Below are 21,034 nucleotides of genomic sequence, written 5' to 3'. Positions count from 1 at the left end.
CCTTGTATGTCTACTTGCATTACTAAAACCACGTTAAGATGTCAGATAAGGCTCCTGCTTCCCCACCAATCTCGTACCAGGGATGTAAACTGGGGTCAAATTGTAGTACTACCATCAATAATGTATAATGCCTATGTTTTGTCCTCAATTTACCTTTTTTCTATCAGTAAATAATAAATAAAATAATATATAACACTTGAGGGGTGTTATAATCCTATAACAAAGAGAAGATAAAAAAACCTACAAGACACAAGAGTACTACATACGTGTCCCAAAACCAACATCATCAAAAAGTTTCTCCAAAACCCTGCTCCACTAATAACTACATGAAGAACTAGGTGCTTAGAAGTCTTATTTCAGAAATACTTAGTTGCCCACACAACCTTATACAAAACATATATATTTCGTAGTACAAGAAAAACATGACTATTGGAGAAAAGCTATATAATGTGAGATATATGTGCTTTGGAGTTAAATCAAACATGAGACACTGCTCTTCTTCCTAAAGAAAAAAAAAAGCCATAGGTTCCAAATGGATATTCAAAAAAAAAAATATATAAGGTTAATGGGACAGTTGAAAGGTATAAAGCAAGGTTAGTAACAAAGAGATACATACAAATAGAAGACATTAACTACCTTGATATTTTCTCTCCAGTAACAAAGATGACCACCATAAGGTTGCTTCTTTCTCTAGCTTCTATCTGTAATTGGGAATTGAAACAATTAGACATAAAAATGCCTTTTTACATGGAGAGTTGAAAGAAAATGTATACATGGTTTCTCCTCTTGCACTGACTTCTATTCAACAAGGACAAATTTGTAAATTAAAAAAGGCTTTATATGACCTTAAGCAAGCCAACAGAGAGTGGTTTGCCAAACAATCATCCTTTTTGCTTTCTGTGGGATATACTCAATCTATGAATAATCATTCCTTGTTCATTAATTCTTCCTTCTCTTTGCAACAACTTTCTCAATTTCTTGTCAAGCCTACAATTGCTCACTTTAGTGCAGCAATTCTCAGATATATTAGAGGAGCTTTGAGTCTTGGTTTATTTTTTTTTTCCTTACTTAAAGATCAAAGCAAAGAGTCTAAAAATAACAGTAATAATAACTATGAATCAAGCATTGAGGTTCCAATAGAATTTTGTTCCCATATAGACCAAAACCTCAATGAAGATCATGACACAAAACAAAATTTTGAATTAGATCAGCTAGTCCGAATGAGTACCAGAATAAAAAAACCACCTGAGTATCTAAAGGATTATCATTCTAATATTAATGTTTCTAATACATCTTCAAGAGTTAAATATCCTTTGGATTCTGTTTTGTCTTATAACAATTTATCACCAATTGAGATGAACAAAAGAGAAAAAGGAAGTCAAAGGATATGAGAAGGAATATTTCTTATATTTTTTTTCCTTACTTAAATCAAAGCAGAGAAATTGAATATATACAAACAATACATTCATTCTAGATCAAACTAAAGAGATAGAATGCAAAACAAATAGTCAAGCTTGGGGAACAAATATTGATGAGACCCAACTTGGTAGTGTAATATATATATATATATATATATATATATATATATATATATATATATATATATGTGTGTGTGTGTGTGTGTGTGTGTGTGTGAGGGGGGGGGGGGGGGGGGGGGGGACAATAGGATTATCCTAACCTATGTTGTCCCAACCTGTGTACAAAATGATATTTACAAAGAGAAGAGGGAATAAAATAGTTTAACGACATCTCCTTCCTACACAACCTTAGTAATGCACAAAATGATCAGACTCTCTTAATCCTAGCATTAGTAGCCTAAATATGATCTACATTGTTCTCCCTACAACTTTTTTTCATGCTAATTAGATTATGAATTCATACTTCGTGTATGGTTTGCAGTCTTACACGCAAAACTTTGGGAGTATTCCTAACCTTAATAGCCTTCATCTAACACTCCAAGCCAAGTTACTCACCCCTTATAAGCTACACAACACCTTGTATGTCTACTTAACGTGTAAATACGATCAGTAGTTGTACAACACCTCCTATGTCTACTTGTATTACTAAAATCGTGTTAAGATGTCTAATAAGGCTCCTGCTTCCCCGTCAGTTTCGTACCACAGATGTAAATCGGGGTCAAATTGTAGTACTACCCTTTTTTTATTCCAACCTATCCTTAACAATATCAAAGTGCGCTTAGTCAAAAACAATGCTTAAATAAAGTGATATTGAATCTCAATTAGTGTTAAGTTAAATAATGTATAACACTTATGTTTTGTTCTCAATTTATCTTTTTTTATCGGAAAATAATAAATAAAATAATATGAAATACTTGAGGAGTGCTTAAACCCTATTACAAACATAAGGTCCTACAAAGAGTACCTCCAGACCAAACCTACAAGACCCAAGAGAACTAGATACTCTTGTGTCCCAAAACCAACATTATCAGAAAAGTTCCTCCAAAATCTTGCTCCACTAATAACTACATGAAGAAACAGCTGTTGAGAATTCTTATTTCAGATATACTTAGCTGCCTCAGAACCTTATACAAACACATATATTTCGTATTACAGAAAACGCAAACTACAAGAGATATGTGTACAAAATACAAACATATTAAGACCATAAATATGTTTAAACTCCTAAAAAAAACCTCCTCTCACTACAAAAAATGTTGGCAGTTATTTTTGTATAAACTGGCGTTTATAAACGCCACAATATATGCGTGTGGCGGTTTCTCAAATCGCCATAGAACTGGTTGTCACAAAGTTTAATGTGGTGGTCTTACGCTACCCGTCGTAACGCCCGTCACTTTAACACTTTGTTTAAAGTGGTGGTTTTAATATTTAAGTAGCGTCAATCATAACTCTCACAATTTAATTCGTTGAAAAGGATTTCAGCGTCATTATATAAGGTATAATGTGACGTTTTTAACCGTCAATATTATAATAAAATTGTAAACAATAATACTTTGATTTCAACTGACGTAATTTTAATTCTAAACAATGAAATTTAGCCACAACTTTTTTATAATCCAATTCGAACAATCAAACTAAACATAATATATTTTCATAATAAAAAAATAAAATACAAAATGAAATAATATACAAAGTTATAAGCATCCATTCATTGAATTGAAAATTAAAACACACATAATTAAAAAATAAAGAATATTTAAACACTAACCTAGCGGGAAAAGTGGCGCGGGTGAGCGGTGACATGACGGAGTAGAATCAGCGTCACGAAGGAGTACCGACAGCAGCGCGACAACAATGTCCTTTCTTCGGTGTAGTGGCAACGCGCGGTTGCACTGGAGGGAGGGAGGAAAGTGTTGAACCAAGTGGTGTTCAAGCTCTGAAGAATCCAAACCCTTTGAAGGATGATGAAGGCTGGCTGTGCTTGTTGTTGCTGAGTTGTCTTTTAGATAGGATCTGGGGTAGATTTGTAATCCACTCTTGATTGAATCCAAAGCATAAGCACTCTCAATATTTTTAAAAGAAAAGTGTTTTTCAAGCTAAGTGAAAAACAACTTGATGTTTTGTCGAAACAACCGATTGTTTTATACTTAGGTGTTTTTAGAAAAGGTTGAAAACTGTTTTTATGGTTGACTTGCTGTCAAAACCAAAACAACTTATTGATTTGTGGAAACAACCGATTGTTTGTTTTGGTACCATAACAGAAAATTGTTTTGTGCTTTGACTGAGCATTAAATGTTTTTCCAACTGTTTACGCTTCAGTTTTTAAATGCTTTGACCAATCTTTAAATGCAATGATAGTTTGTTAAGATTTGATAACAAACAATAACTTTGTTTTACAAATAGAAAAACAAATTTGGGTTTTTCACAACTTACTGATTTTGAAAGAGTTGAGATTGCTTAGAGATTGAGATTGATCAAAGAGTGTCAGATAGGATTTTCTGCTTGTATTGATTTCAGATTTGTTCTGTAACAAGTGTAATCCTTGTATCTGTTGAAAGAAACCTTGTGTGTTTGCTGAGAAGTGTTGTGTGTTCTTCAGGGGATCAAGATCAGCATTCTTAGTGTTGGTGTGTTGACCAAGAGATGTGTGTGTGTTGAGGGGATCAAGGTCACTTCTTTGGTTGTGGTGTAAGTGATCTAGGTTTGATTGCTTAGTGGAATTCCTCAGTGGTTTCTGAGAAGACTGGATGTAGCTCTGGGTTTAGAGTGAACCAGTATAAATCTCTGCGTGCATTTTCTCTATCCCTCAACTCTTTAAATTCAATTTTTATTTTTGTAAACTGGTATAAAACACCGATTGTTTCTGCGAAACAATCAATTGTTTTTCTGGTGTTGTTGTTTTTGCTTTGTGTTTTGGCAAATTGAATTCCTTATCATTTGTTTCTCGAAGCAATTTCATTCTTGGCTTAAAAGTTTGCAAAAACCCTCTTTAAACCATTCACCCCCCCCCCCCCCCTCTAGTTAAAAGCCATCCATTCTAACAGATAGGAGGGAGGAAAGGAAGGAGGCGGTGCAACCTTAGGGTTGGTCGTGCGGTCACTCTGTTGGCAGGTGCAGTGGCGCAACAGGTGAGTGCTTTGCGATGGTGTGGCAGAGCTGACGGTGGTGAAGAGAGGAAGAACAAAGTAGAAGGGGCGAGGCAAAGAAGAATGAAGGAGTGAAAAAGACTGAAGGCACAAAAGAAAGAAGGAGTAAAGAAAAGAATGAAGGCGCAAATGAGAGTGAAGGTGTGATTTAAAAATCTACCTCTTAAAAAACTCTCAGTCACACTAATAATGACAATTTCGGCCTGAATTGTCGTTAAAAACTTTCATGCTTATAACGACGGTTCAAGTTGGAATCGTCGTTAAAAACCTCAGTCACACTTATAACAATGGTTCAGGCTAGAACCTTCGTTGTTTTCGGTTTGCAAACACAAAATAATTACAAGTTTGCCATCGCGCTTTTTTTAATGATGGTTTTATAAAAACCGTCTTTATATAGGGTCGTCGTATTCATATTTTGTAGTAGTGTATTTTTAAAACTTTTAATACGATTCTGTAATCGATAATCATTCAAGAATTTTCTCATATCTTTTAATTTACATCACAACACATTACTCAACAATCAAGTGTTTATTATCAATTCTCATATCACATAATACCCTCACAACACATGAATCATCACATTTCATCCATTCAAATGAACTAATCAATCAAATGTTTATTCTTAATTCTTATATCACATTCACCATTCATGTTAGAAATCCACTAACATACACAACAAACAGTTAACTTTACTTCTGAAAGATTCGAGTATTGAATTTAGACTCAGAGACGTGCACTTGTCATATCATTATGTTTTCCTCAGAACAAAGTCTCCCATTTAGAAAAATGCATCATGATATGACACAAGTAGATTCCTCTTATTCAAAATTCATTCGCACCACAAGATAGATCATAGGAGTCTCCTTCAACTCTGAAAGTCTAAACACCTTCGTCTATATAATTCTAGTGTGTCAGGAGAGTCAGAATTTTTTATTTCACAAAGTTCCAAAATCAATACACCACCTAAACATCTCAACACGATATTTCATTTCTTGAAAATATTATGTCTCGATAACACATGCACATGATTCACAATTGATTTAACTCATCAAAATTAATCATATAACATTTAAAATTTCACAAATAAATTAAATATATAACATGTATTTGTTTTACATTTTGATAAATGTTAGATTGACTTGCTTTAAACACTTAAGTTGCATGAATTTAATCAAATATTGGCGTTAAAAAGTTGTAATTATTTACAATTTACAAAATGATAAATTTTCAGAAAATTTAATTAAATTTCGTGACTTAAAAAAAAAGAAACAAGGGGTAATTGAATGAAAATTACTAGAGGTGAGAATTTGGCTCAAGCTTAGGGAGTTGGAGCTTGAGCCTAAGAAGTTGACATTCCGGGAGTTAGCATTGCGTACATGATGGTTATGACACATCAGTTGGTACTTGCATTCTAATACACACACAGAGTGACTGTACTAACGAATACGCCCATTGATAATTTCTGAAGGATATGTTCGTTGGTAATTATTGAAGGATGTCTGTGTCGGTAATTTCTAACAACTTTAATATATTCGTCTGTTAGTATTATTGACAAGCCTTTTATCCAAAAATTTGGTAGTTCCTTTTCTGTAAAAAATAAGTACTTATTTTCTATTTTTTTTTACATTACTTATGAAATTTGTCCATCAATAATACATTATTTTTTTCTTGTAGTGCAAGAAGAAAAAGACTCACTCTCTTTAAAAAAAATTATTGATTTTCAGAGTCTCGTTACATGCCTAAAAAAGGGTGGTCATGAGTTATTATATAATCCTAAGACACGTAACTTATTCCTATTCCCAAACAAAAGATTTATGACATGAATAACTATTTCCTATTATTTCTAAAAAAAAAGTTGACAATGTCATCTGCTTAATCTTCATATTCATTTGTAGCTAATCTTCTTATAAGACCTTTTTGAAATAAATTTTTCATATGTAAGATTACATCAATAACCCACAAAATCGGTTGGACTAGGCTTAAGAAAAAAGCTTTTTACTTCATACATCCCATAATTACTAACTACACCCCATAATTTTTAAAATAACCATTATACTTTTGATAATGGTGAATTGCCCTTCTTCTTCTTCCTCATTTTCTTCCTCTTAAAGTGGAGAATGAAGATGCAGTTGGAGGTGCAGCTTGGCGGACACAATATTATAGTGCAGCAATAACAACGTGGTACAAAAGAGGATAACTTAGTCTTTTTGCTTTTAGCTTACTAATCATGAGGATGCAAGAATCAAAAGCTACTTAAATTGTAGCAGATTAATTTTGATACATTCGTTTAACCTGTATTAATAAACTTCACACAAATTAGTTCCTAAGTTTACCAGTCTACTTCCTTTTTAAAATAATAGGTATAATTTTTTTAAAATTGAAAAATAATATTATTTTATTAAAACTTATTGTTAGTTCATTGACAAGCATACTATTGTCAACTTCTACACTTATAAGGAACATAGTATATCTGTCACTTGATTCATTTTCAAGCAAGATAAATAATAAATATATATAACATGCACACAATAATTTATTATTGATGTCATTGAAAAATATTAAAATTGAAAAACTATTTTACATCTAACATAAAGTAGTTTTTAAGAAATTACATTTGAGAAGCTTAGGATTGGGTTCAATTAATTTTACCCATTCGTAACCTTGACATCACTTGTATCATAATCGTGTTATACTTTTTTTTTAATCAGCAAGAAGTAATTAAATTAAATCGGTCACTTAAGAGGTGATCTAACCTTTATACAAAATAATAAATAGTACCTTTCCTTTTACATTAAAAGATCTAGAATCTAGACATTAAGTCGAAAACATACATATCAAGGGTTCTAGACACCAGTCAGAGAATGAGAAGCTCGCTGACGGTATCTTTGAAGCGATCCAAGACCAAACCTTAACTTATGTCAGGGAAAACACTTCAATATGATCAGCCACTCCATCTTTAAATAAGCGGTTATTCCTATGTCTCCAAATCTCGCTAACCACCGTTATACTATGAAGCATGTGATTCACTCAACATCAGTTTCTTGATAATGACATTTTAAGTTTTTTCCCATAGCATCAACTTAATACAATTCAAAAAGTGAAAACTTGAAAAAGAAGAACTTATTCATCATATATTTTCATAAGCCTATAAAAAATTTCGTTGAAGCAAATTAGCATTCTTTGTGAGGATTAAACTTTGCAAAATATATCTCCAACGCAAACTATAGAATAAGTTAAACGAAGAATATATATATATATATATATATATATATATATATATATATATATATATTAAGATACATATAATTTAGAATATAAAAATATCCTCAAATTTATTTAACTATGTTGTATCACTATTACATTACAATTTTTAAATTTCTACATACAATATTAATATTTAGTACCTGGATTGTCGTGCATGTATGATATGGTGTTGTTCAAGCTTCCGAACCAGAGTTTTTTAACAAATGTTACATGAATTGATCTTAAAAATGGTGTAACGAGGATGCCTGTTGAAAATGTTTCCATTTTTGGAATATTGCTCACCCTCACAGTGTTTAACTTAGGCCAACATAAAGTTCTACTTTGCTTGTAGAAATTGACCAACTTCGGAAGATCCTTCATTACAAGACATTCTAGCTCAGGAAAAATGATAGACACCTTTTCATCTTCAAATATATCACTAGATATGATCTCTTCTATTTTATCACATTTACACAGTTTGAGTATTTTGAGTTTCTCAAGATTTTTTATCGAAGAAAGTGAGAATACACTTTGAAGGTTGCTACAGTGAACAATAGTAAGTGACACCAAATTTGGAAAAAATGAAACTTGAGGTTCCTTATTCCAAACATACTTCAATTTGATTAGGTTAATCAATGCTAACACCCAGGAAGTATTTCATGAACTTTATGATCAAGATTATAAGAAAATGGTAAGAAGAAGAGATGTTTCTTATTCTCTTATGTGTATATTACATCACTTCATGTATAGGAAATATATAGGGAGTTTCTCTCCCCAAATTACAATCTAATTAGGTAGGATACTAATCATGAGATTCTATAATTATTAAATTAATTGCATATAATTGGGTACAATATCGTCAAATATTGCATATAATTTGATAATTATTATTTCTTTAATACTCCCCCTCAAGTTGGTAGGTGAAGATCAAGAACCCCAACTTGTGTCGTAGCGTCAAAAATCGTTCCTTGCCCAATGCCTTCGTAAAAATATCTGCGAGCTGATACTGTGTCGGCACATATGAAGGACTGATTATCCCAGCTTGTAATTTTTCTCGCACAATGTGACAGTGTATCTCAGTGTGTTTTGTGCGTTCATGAAATACTGGGTTTGCTGCTATATGTAATGCCGCTTGATTGTCACAGAAAAGTTGAGTTGGCAAGTTACATGGCACCTTTAAATCCTGCAACAGATATCGCAACCAAACTATCTCCAAACAAGTATTGGACATTGCGCGGTATTCTGTTTCCGTTGATGATCTTGATACGTTTGTCTGTTTTTTTTTACTTCCATGAGATAATAGAGGAACCAAGAAAAATGCAATAACCAGATACTGATCTCCGAGTTGTCTGACAACCTCCCCAGTCTGAGTCGCAATAAGCTGTTAATGTCAGATTGTTTTCAGATGGCAATAGCAATCCTTGTCCTGGTGATCCTTTGATGTACTTTAGGACTCGAATTGCGGCATCCCAATGAGGTTCCGTGGATCCTGTATATATTGACTTAGGGTCCGAACCGAAAATGCTATGTCAGGCCGAGTAACCGTGAGGTATATCAGTCGTCCCACGAGTCGCCTGTATTTGACTGGATCCTTTGATAACTCTCCATCGTTAGGTATTGTTCCATTGGAAATTTGTTTGGACGAGCACCTGTGAGTCCCGTATCCTGCAAAATATCAAGCGCATATTTTCTTTGGGACATGTAAATACCAGCTTTGGAACGGGAAAATTCAATCCCTAGAAAATATTTTAGGTCTCCAAGATCTTTAATGCGAAATTGTTGTAATAAACAATCTTTAACACGTTGAATTTCTGTCAAATCATTTCCTGTCAAAAGAATATCATCCACATAAATCAAAAGGGCAGTAAATGATGAGTTATTTTGTCTTGTGAATAGAGAGTAATCTGTCTTGGACTGTTGAAATCCTACAGATTTAATCACATGAGAAAATGTTGAAAACCATGTTCGAGATGCTTGTTTGAGACCATAAAGGGATTTGTTGAGTCGACATACAATGTTCTCCCCCTGTCGATGATGCCCGGGTGGCAAGTCCATGTAAATAATTTCATGCAATGTGCCATGTAAGAAGGCATTTTGCACATCTAGCTGGTGAGTAAACCAATTTCTGGCTGCTGCAATGGTGAGGAGACACCTCAAAGTTGTTAATTTTGCTGTTGGTGAAAAAGTTTCAGAATAGTCGACACCTTCAATCTGAGTGTACCCCTTTGCGACAAGGCGCGCCTTATATCTGTTGACACTACCATCTGAGTTGTACTTTATTTTATAGACCCATTTGCATCCGATGGGTTTCTGCCCAGCGGGTAACGGTGTCAAGGTCCACGTTTGATTTAGTTGCAAGGCGGATGTTCATTGCTTTTTGCCAATTTGGATCAAGGATAGCTTGAGCATAAGTGTGAGGTTCTTTGGTGGTTGTGATGTTAGCAAGATATGCACTATGTGTAGAAGAAAATCGTGAATTAGAAAGAAAATGATGCATAGGATACCTGGTTCCATTCGGTCGGTCTTGGGCAGTGGTCGAATGATTGGCTTGGGATCCCGTTATGTAGTCTTGAAGCCAGGAAGGTTGGGTTGATGTGCGACTGGATCGTCGAACAGGAAGATCGGTTGGAGAAGGTTTGGTAATGGGTGCTAAAATTCTTGGCATGGGAGAAGAAGGTTGGTCTACTGGAGGTTCAGGTGTATTATGACGAGAAGGAGAACAAGGTTGGTCTGATGGAGGTTCAGGTGCATTGTGACGAGTAGGAGAAGAGAGTTGGTTTGATGGAGGTTCAGGTGTATTGTGACGAGTAGGAGAAGAAGGTTGGTTTGATGGAGGTTCAGGTGCATTGTGATGAGTAAGAGAAGAAGGTTGATCGAGTGAATGTTGGACAGGAGTGGGTAAGTCAATGTCAATAGTGGGCAAAATACCTTTGTAATGGAGGTGAGGATTGTGTCTGTGACTGTTGGCAGAATGGGAAAACACTTTCATGGAAGACGACATCCCGACTTGTAAAAAAAGTTCCTGCATCTATATCAAATAATTTGTATGCTTTTTGACTGTGAGGATAACCAATGAAGATGCATTGTCAGGCGCGCGGATCAAATTTTTGCTTAGGTGAAACAACAGTTGCGTAACAGAGGCAACCAAAAGTTTTTAGGTGAGAAAGTGAAGGTGGTTGATTATATAGTAGCTCAAAAGGTGATTTATTTTTTAGTAAAGGTGATGGCAAGCGATTAATGATATATGTGGCGGTTAAAACGCATTCTCCCCAAAATTCTAATGGTAAATTGGACTGAAAAAGGAGGGCTCGTGCTGTGTTTAAAACATGTCTATGTTTGCGTTCTACTACTCCATTTTGTTGAGGAGTGTAGACGCAAGTGCGTTGACATTCAATACCTTTTTTGAGAAAAAAATCATACATTGAAATAAATTCCAGATGAAGACAATAGTTTTTTGAATGAGATATCTGAATCTGACAATAGTTTTTTGACTGATTCCTTTGATGAAGAGGAGATTAAGGACGCCATTTGGAATTGCGACAGTCATAAAAGCCCCGGTCCAGATGGAGTAACATTCAGTTTCATTAAAAAGTATTGGGGTACTTTAAAAAAGGAGGTGTCGGGAGCACTGAAATTCTTCCACAGAGAAGGGAAAATCCCGAAGGGCTGTAATGCCTCATTCATAACGCTGATTCCAAAGTCTGATAATCCTCAATCTCTTGAAGAGTATAGACCAATATCACTGGTGGGTTGCATGTACAAAATCTTGACCAAAGTGTTATCTAACAGGATCAAAAAAGTTATTGAGAAGGTGATAGATGGATCACAATCGGCGTTTTTGTCAAATAGAGGGTTACTAGACAGCGTTTTAGTAGTGAACGAGGTGTTGGAAGACTTGAAAAGAAGGAGAAAAAAAGGGGTGATTGTGAAACTTGATTTTGAAAAGGCGTACGACTCGGTAAGTTGGGAGTTCTTATTTTACATGATGGGAAGACTAGGGTTCTGTGGAAGATGGATACAATGGATTAAAGCTTGCCTAGAATCAGCTACAGTCTCGGTTTTGGTAAACGGTAGTCCGACAAAAGAATTTAAACCTTCTAGAGGCCTTAGACAAGGGGATCCAATGGCACCGTTCTTGTTTTTGATTGTAGCACAAGGTTTGGCAGGACTAGTGAAACAGGCAACAACAAAAAACCTGTATTCAGGAATAAAAGTGGGGGAAAAAAAGGTGGAAGTGAATTTACTCCAATTTGCAGACGACACTCTTTTTGTATGTGAATCCAAGGTACAAAACATCCTGTGCATTAAGGCTATTTTAAGATGTTTTGAATTAAGCTCTGGCCTTAAAGTTAATTTCTATAAGAGCAAAATTGGTGCTATTGGAGTAGAAAGAAATGAGGTGAAAATGTATTCGGATATTTTACACTGTAGCCTAATGGATATACCTTTTACATACTTAGGACTTACTATTGGGGGTAATCCATCTAGGTATGCATTTTGGGAGCCTGTACTATCAAAGATTAGAAAGAAACTTTCAGTTTGGAAGGGGAGGAATATGTCCTTCGCAGGAAGAGTTTTGTCTTATAAAATCCGTCATCAACGCTATACCACTTTTCTATCTATCCTTTTTCAAGGCACCGAATGGAGTGTGTAAGGAGATCACAAAGATACAGAGGAAGTTTCTGTGGGGATGGGGAGCGGAAGGGAGAAAAATCGCTTGGACTAGCTGGGAGAATATTTGTAAATCGAAAAAGGAGGGGGGACTAGGTATCAGGAGAATCGATCTATTCAACAAGGCACTATTGGCTAAATGGTTATGGAGAATGGAAACACCAGAGACAGGACTTTGGAGGGAAGTTTTAGAGTCAAAGTATGGCTCAAGGAGGACAAAAAAATCATCTAGATGGTGGAGGGATTTAATAAAAGTTAGAATTTCAGACCAAGGCGACAATTGGTTCAATTCGAACTTGGTCTGGAAAGTTGGAGATGGGGAGAAGGTCAAATTCTAGGAAGATGTATGGCTAGACAATGGTCAACTCATAGAAAGATATGAAAGATTATATAACAACTCCGAGTTGAAGGATAAGTCTATAAGTAGTTTTGGAAGATGGTCCACTAAAGGTTGGGAGTGGAAATTCAGATGGAGAAGAGAGTGGTTTGAGTGGGAAAAAACCATGGTAGAGGAATTCATGTCAATTATATCACAGGTGTCACTATACCAAGGTCTAGAAGACAAAAGGTTATGGAATAACCCTCCATTATTTTCTTTCTCGGTAAAATCAGCTTATAATAAGTTAGCAAATCCCACATCTGGGGGGGGCTTGGGGGTGTTTGAACATTTATGGGATTTAAAGGTTATGCCTTCAGCTCTTTTTTATATGTGGAGAGCCTTCTCAAATAGAAATCTACAAAACAGAATTTGGGGAGAAGGGGAATTGCAATGGGGGATACGTTATGTGTTTTATGCGGAAAGGAGGAGGAGACAACTTCACACATTCTTGTCTCGTGTGTGGAATCAAATAAAGTTTGGAATATGTGCTTGAGCTGGATGGGGATTAGTTCGGTGAACCACAATGAATTGAGGTGTCACTTTGAACAATTCTATTGCATGTGCTTAAATCAAGAAGGCAATAGGTTATGGAAAAGTCTTTGGGTTTCAGTTGCTTGGTGTATATGGAAGCATAGAAACAGGGTCATTTTTAACCAAGCAAAAGTAGACGCAGAGGAAATCTTTACTATGGCACAAGTACAATCTTGGGTGTGGATGAAACATAAAGAAAGGAAAGTTAACTTCTCTTTTTCTGATTGGATTCTGTCACCGCTAACCAGTATTACTATGGTAACTAAGTAAGTTTAGCTGGATGCAATCTGTGTAAGTATTTTAGGACATAAAAGTAAAGCAAGTTAGGATGAGCTGTACCAATATCTTAGCTTGAATTATTCATATCTTTGGTTATGGCTTTTTCTGTTTCTTTGTATCAATTGAGAGGGGAAAGAGGTGGTGTTGTGTGATGCAGGTAAACAAAGAGAGGAGCAGAGAATAACAGGTATCAAAGGAGAGACGGGCTGTCACAATTGTTAAAACGAGGAAAAAGCAGTTAAGAAGCTGTGATGAAGATGGTCGAAAGCTTATGATAGGGAGGGTTCCTTGAGTAATAAATGGTAGTATTTGTTAGGAGTTTATGCAGCCAGCAAAGGAAGAGGAAGACAATAAGGGGTGGAAGGAAAAGTTGAAAGCACACGAAGAGAAAGATGAGGTTATGTTTAGATAGAGCATAGCAGTTTTTCAAGAGGACCAAAGGGCGTTTGCTGGTATAAAAGGGAAGTATAAGGGAAGTAAAAATTTAAAGTAATATTTTTATGAATTAATGTACATTTAACTATCTCTGAACACGGTGCAGTAGTTTTAAGCTGAAGGACCAAGTGACGTTTTGCTGGTAAGATGACACTTGTTAAGTAGATATGGGATAGGATAGCTTTCCTACAACCCAAAGATTAGGAGATCGAATGTTGAAGATGGACGATAAGATAAAGGGCCAGGCCAAAATAAATTTCAAGGGGTCTGTGTTAATGCAGCACGTTAGTGGTTGGTAAGAGGGCCCTTGGAGTGAGGTTCAAGATCAAATATAAAGAGAAGAACACGGCTTGCTGAGGCTACAGGAAGAACACGTTATATTCCTAAGCCTTGTCTTTCTTCTTTTTGTGATAGAGATAGAGCAGCTTTTAGAAAGTAAGGGTCTTCTTAGTGTTTAAAGGGAAGGGCTATGCAAAGTGCAACCAAGGTCACTCATGCCTTATTCTAAGCTAAAGAAAATGGTTGTTAATTTTTTCTTTTTTTCTTGTATAAGGGTTGGGATACCCCTAAAGTATCTCTTTAATTTATTTTATTCTTTGCCTAAAAAAAAAATTGAAATAAATTCCAGTCCGTTGTCAACGCGGATGGTTTTAATAGATGCCTGAAATTGATTTTGTGCAAATGTAATGAATGACTCTAAGAGATGTTGGGTTTCAGATTTGTGATTCATAAGAAATAGCCAAGTACATCTAGTATAGTCATCGACTATAGTGAGAAAAAAACGTTTTCCAAAATGAGTTGGGGTTTTATGAGGACCCCAAATGTCACAATGCAATAGATTAAATGGAGAATTAGCTTTGGGACAAATACTACAATTATTATGAATGGGAATGAGATTTTTACTGATAGGGATAGGTAGTAAGGAAGATACAAGTTGTAGACACGCCGGAGAAGGATGTCCAAGGCGCTTGTGCCATAAATCAGGATCGGTCGATATTTGAGATGCTTGGACTTGGTTTGGAAAAGGGGACATGTAATATAAGCCTGCGTGTTGTTTACCCGAGTCAATCATCCTCCCCGTAGCCAAGTCCTGTAAAACACAACCATGTGGAGTAAAAACGACACAACAATTTAGTGAACTGGTTATCTTACTAATGGACATGAGATTTAAATTAAAAGAAGGAACGCAAAGAACATCTTTAAGAGTGATTTTGTCATTGAATTTCATTGTGCCTATAGTTGAGATGGGCGCAGTTGAGCCTGTGGGCAGATTAACATTTGAAATAAATGATGATGAAGTGTGTGAAAAATTGTGAATCAGATGCAATGTGATCGGTTGTTCCGCTATCCAAAATCCATGATTTCGTAAAAGCAGAATTAGAAGAGGAGTTATGGGCAAGCAGAACTGCAGAGCTAACAAACGTGTCACTTTTACCTTGTTGAGCGAGTAAATAGCCCTTGCCAATTGCTGAATTTGCTCGACATTGAAGCGTTGTACGAGGTAGGTTTCTATTGGACTCGTTACTGCTGCCTTCTTTGACAGACATGATTTTTTTTATTTAGGAGATAAAAATGGAGAGGCTGTCAGGGCACCAAGATCGGTGCTCTGATACCATATAAGAAAATGATAAAATATGGTAAGAAGAAGAGATGTTTCTTATTCTCTTATGTGTATGAAGTATAGGAAATATATAGGGAGTTTCTCTCCCCAAATTACAATCTAATTAGGTAGGATACTAATCATGAGATTCTATAATTATTAAATTAATTGCATATAATTGGGTACAATATCGTCAAATATTGCATACAATAATTGCATATAATTTGATATTATTATTTCCTTAATAAAGATTGTCATCTTCAAGATCAAATACCTCTGTCAATGATTCACATTTGTCCAAAGTTAATTTTCTCAAATTCTTGAATCTCATGATCATGTCGTTGGAAATAGCACTCAAAATTTTGTTGTTGTTGATCAAACTGAGATTTTCAAGTTCACAAAATGACTCAGACAGATAATTGTAGTCCCAAAGCTTCTCTACATCCACATTTATAATATGAAGTTCTTTCAATTTTTTCACTAACAACTGCAAGAAACAAGTGGTCATTTAAGCTTATGAGCTAATAAAACTAATTCCAAACTAAGTAGAACTAACTATATTATTTAATTAAACTAAAGAAAGTTTATAGTTTTGCATAATATTATGGCATGCACTTATATTACTATAAATTGCATACTTCCATCTCATCATCAATATAATAAGTAATTAAAATATATACTAGTTACATATACGAAATGACAAGAAGAGGAAAACATGTTATTTTCATGCAAAACACACTTGATAAATGGTTTGTAATTGAAACTTACAGAACTTGGGAAGAAATAAGTTGTTGCAGATGATTCTTTAAGAGCTTTGGAATCCTCAATAAAAGACCTCATAGCAGAGCAATTTGTTATTTTTAATGTTTGTAAGGATGGAAATTCAGATATAGAAGGAAAAACAACAGAGAGCTTTGATAGATTTTCAAGAGAAACATCCTTCAATTCATGAAATGTGAGTTTCTCTTTCTTTTCCTCTTCTTCTTCAATGATAATAATTTTATCCAACACCTCACAATCAGAAATTTCTAGATTTGTTAGTTTTTGAGGCACTTGTAGCAGATAAAGAGACTTGCATTGCTTCACATGTAGTATTTTTAGGTTTTGATAGAATCTAGAAACTTTTTTATTGACAATGCGACTTAACTTTGGAAGATCAATCAAAGTTAGTACATATAGTTGTTCCAGGACCCGTGTTGAAGAAGATATTTCTTCATGAATGTTGAATAATATTTTCAATTCATTACAACGACTCACAAATAGTTTCTTCAAGTTCCTCAACTCTTCTAATGTCTTAGAGGAGATGACACAAACCAAGTTGTCATAACTGTCAAACACAATCTCATTCAATTCAAAGAAAGACTTCCCATCAGTTGTGAGTGTTTCATGTGAATCTGCAAATCCAGTTGTGAATTTTGTCAAGATTGGACATTCTTCTATCATCAAAGATTTTAGACTTGGGAATTCTAAATGACCACCATAGATTTGTCTCAGATTTGGGAGAGACTTAAACTTCACCTTGCTCAGTAATGGAAACTTAGTTCTTGGTTTATCATCATGGCTATTAAAAATGGTGGATAAGGCCTCACAAGCCTCTATAATCAATTCCTTTAATTGGTGAAGCTTATCTGCTGGATACCAATTGAATACCCATTTCAAAAACAGACAACTTTTGATGTGCAAAATTTGTAGGTTTCCCAGGTCAATAATGGTTGGTTGATCGTCTGTCCATATATGTCTTATTTGATATACTTTTGTTAATCTTAGTTCCTTTAGCTGTGTGAAAAATTGACCATCTATGTCTCCATCCCTCTCTTCGTAAGATTCAATAGTGTCAAATAGGAAATAATATATGGATGTGCACTCTTCAATGTTGATAACTTCAATCTTACGGGACCTCCTTAGCAAAATGTACAAAAACTGTCGCAAAGTTTGCTTGCAGTTTTTTACCCAAAGAACCTGAAGGTTGGTGAAGTGGGATCTTTGAAGATTAAGTATTGTCTTGTGTAACACTTCGTCATCAGAAACAATGTACTCAGTAATAATTGATAATTTGTCATCCTGAATTATTTTTCTGCACTTGTTATTATCATTTTGTGGAAATCATGAAAACATAACATCCATCAAAACTATTATTTTGTAGATTTTTTTTAATCTCGTATATGTATAAAAAAAAAAAAAGATATAAAATAATTTTAAAAGTAACAAAAGTTTAGTAAACATGTAATAAAATACCAAGACTTTTGTATGTTGAAAAATTCAATGTGAAGAATGAGGTTTGAGAGAGAACTAACCAATAATTCAAAAAGATATGCAACAACCTTGTTGTCAATGTCAACTATTTGCCCTTCATATTCCAGGATGAATATGGATTTTAACTGTGAATTTTTTATCATTCGCAAGCCAAACTTCTTAAAGTTGGGACACTGGTTCGCCACCACATTCTCTAGAGCTTGCCATTCAACAATATTACCTGAGGAAAAACTTCTTAGATTGGGTAAGTTTTCAAGATGCACTCTCTTCATTTCACAAAACTCAATTGCAATTGTGGCTTTTCCGGTCCCATGAAGATCTTTCGATACACCCTATACATAAATCAAATCTTTCACTATAAGAACATCGTTAAATAGAAACTAAACTAAGTTTAGAAGAAAAAAATAATTAATTATTATATTAATTAAGTTAAATATTATTTTATTAACTAAAAAACTATTGATATTTAAAATAGTATCTATTATTAATAAAATTTTATAAATTAGTTATAAAGTGATATTTAATATTAATTATCAAAATTAAATTTTAAATTAATTATTATTTAATAATTTTCTTGTATTCTAAATTAATTATTATTTAATAATTTTTTTTTTGTATTGTTTACCTGTTCGTAAGCAGGATATTTATATAAGAAAATATCAAATTATCTGGAGAATGAAGAGATTCATTGTATATATGTGCAAATTGTATATGGGTTTCAAGATCCTAATATTCTTTATTATAGTTTCGTTGGAAATGAAAGAAGAGGGAACACTTGCATGCATGCTATGTAGGACAGATACTATATATTAGTGATGGAATAACTGAAATATAAATTTACAACAGTGTTGAATCTGTATTTGTGTACGAATTAGAATACCTGAATTATTATTTCTGTTAATTTAATTTATTTATTGTTAATAAAAAATAAATATAAATTTGAAAGAAAAGTGGTAATGATAAATGCTGACCGCCACTATATTCCAGGCCGTGCCCTTGTCGAAGCCAATGCGTTGTAGCGCGGAATCTGCCGATAATCGAGATTCCTTGTTGAAGTTCATATCAATAATAGCTTGCTTTGTTACTCTTTTGCCACCTTCATTAAACAAACCGTTTTATTATTAGAATCATATAAATGTTTGTACATTTAGTATATCCTATTATTAATATAAATTGAAAATATTATCCACATATATATATCAATGGAAACATTGTGTATGTCCTTTTTTCTATGATAAAAATAGTAATATAATTATTGATTAAAATTACCATTTTAGTTAGTTCTTATATTAAGATCAAAAGTTAATTTAGTCATGAGATTCTTACTTTTTTGGTATCAAATTTATATAAAACGATTCAAGGTGATTTCTTATATTAAATTGCTAGTATTAAAATAGATATATTTAAGTGAGAATGAACATTAAATTATGTGTTAGAAAAATTAGAACTACCATATTTAATTGTTTTAAAAATATTGGTCCCATATTGAATGTTAAACCCTAAACCAAATTTAACATTTTGCATAACATTGGAGCAATATTGAACTTTTTTAGAATCGGAAATGTAATTGACTTTGATCCTTAATATAGAAGCTAAAAAAGTAATTAAATCTCAAATTATAAAAACATGTTTATATAATCTATTTTTATAATTTTATTATAAATAGTTTAAAGAAAATTGTTATAAAACTTAAAATATAAAACTTAAAAAGTAAAATGATAAAAATTTGTATTAAATTTATAAAAAAATATGTTTAAAAATTTATATTATTTATCCCTAAACCCTAAATCCAACTAAGGATTACAAGAAGGTAGATTTGAGTTTGACTATATTTATTTCTGATCTTGAAGTAAAAAGTCATACTTCTTTTGACTGTATACCTGTGGTACACTAGTGGCTGATGTACTGTTTCAAATATGAATTAAATATTCTTTTAAAAAAAATAAAAAATCACAACATGATAATATTAATGATTAATGTTGAAAGAACATAATTTTCTTCAATATTAAATAAAATATTGAAGAAAATATTAAATAATTAAATATAATTTAAATTTTATAACAATTACAAAATACTTTTTTAAATGTTGAAAAGGAAATATCTAAAAACTTAATAGATATTAGATGAGTCGAAGACAAATTTGTTATTAAGAAGGGAGGGTTATTCAAATAAAACAAAATCAAAGATGAAAGAAAATAATGAAAATATACTTTTTAGATTTGGTTAATAAACTTTTGTTGTTGTATATGCCTTTTTTAATACTTGCCTTCAGAGAAGAAACTAAGAGTGTATATATACCGAAGATAGACACAAAGGGAAGGGGTCCAAGTGATCTTCTTAGTTTATATACGTATAAGGATTATATAGTCTTCTGAATACTTTGTATATAATATTTTATTTTTTTGCTAAAAAACTAATTTTTTTAATAATTTAAAACATGAACAAATATAAAATAGAATATATATAGTATTATTATCTATGCTCATTAATATGAATATTTTCTATTTTACTGAAAATATGATCTGGGAATAAAGAAATGGAAAAAAATCATCTGATAACTATTTGTTGTCTGTGGCAAGTATAGTCCAAAAATGAAATAAATTATTTATGACAGATGATAATTTTAAATTGAAAAGTTTTAAAATATTAACCCTTATAATTACCTGGTTGATGCTGTATTTGTGAGACTATCTTGTTTGTTTTTGAAGTGCTGGAAGAAAGATAAATGGATACATGGAGCAGAAAAATGAACCTTCATTTATACCTCCACTTAAGAATGAATGGTTCTATTCTTTTCTTTGTCCCTTCAAAATGCTTTGAATTGTTAGTGTCCCTCTCATCTAGAAAAAAGGTAAGATTCTAGCAGTTTCCCTAAACTCTTTCCTAAAAGTATAGGTTCTAGTAATTCCTTACTTAAATATAAAGCCAGAATAAGAATATCACAAACTATAATTTATCTTTCTTGTTTTTATTATACTCTTTTTAAACAAACATGATTTCTTAGAATGACTAATGAGTCACTAGTGCAGACAGGTCAAACGAGTGCGGATATTTTACATTTACAAGGGCGGTTATATAG

General features: G+C 33.3%; 1 protein-coding gene across 1 annotated transcript; it reads right to left on the bottom strand.

The window, feature by feature from the left end:
• Nucleotides 1-14,561: 14,561 nt before the first annotated feature.
• LOC137831167 (uncharacterized) lies at nucleotides 14,562-20,682 on the bottom strand. The gene is made up of 6 exons (XM_090304050.1): nucleotides 20,619-20,682; nucleotides 18,927-19,051; nucleotides 17,997-18,287; nucleotides 16,471-17,763; nucleotides 15,977-16,189; nucleotides 14,562-15,192 (listed from the first exon to the last, which is right to left on the bottom strand). Exons 2-6 carry the CDS (start codon nucleotides 19,014-19,016, stop codon nucleotides 14,692-14,694), a joined length of 2,388 nt encoding a protein of 795 aa, XP_090160176.1. The 5' UTR covers nucleotides 19,017-19,051; nucleotides 20,619-20,682; the 3' UTR covers nucleotides 14,562-14,691.
• Nucleotides 20,683-21,034: the final 352 nt, after the last annotated feature.

This window comes from Phaseolus vulgaris, chromosome 6, assembly GCF_051622355.1.
Source record: "Phaseolus vulgaris cultivar YP4 chromosome 6, ASM5162235v1, whole genome shotgun sequence".
NCBI lineage: Eukaryota > Viridiplantae > Streptophyta > Magnoliopsida > Fabales > Fabaceae > Phaseolus > Phaseolus vulgaris.
Note: the sequence above shows the minus strand (reverse complement) of the source record. Positions and strands in the feature narration are given on the sequence as shown.

Coding starts and splice junctions, on each gene's coding strand:
- LOC137831167 (XM_090304050.1), bottom strand. CDS start 19,016: ATGAACTTCAACAAGGAATCTCGATTATCGGCAGATTCCGCGCTACAA. Junction 18,288..18,926: donor CGGCCTGGAATATAGTGGCG/GTCAGCATTTAT, acceptor ATTTATGTATAG/GGTGTATCGAAAGATCTTCA. Junction 17,764..17,996: donor CATATCTTTTTGAATTATTG/GTTAGTTCTCTC, acceptor AAAATAATTCAG/GATGACAAATTATCAATTAT.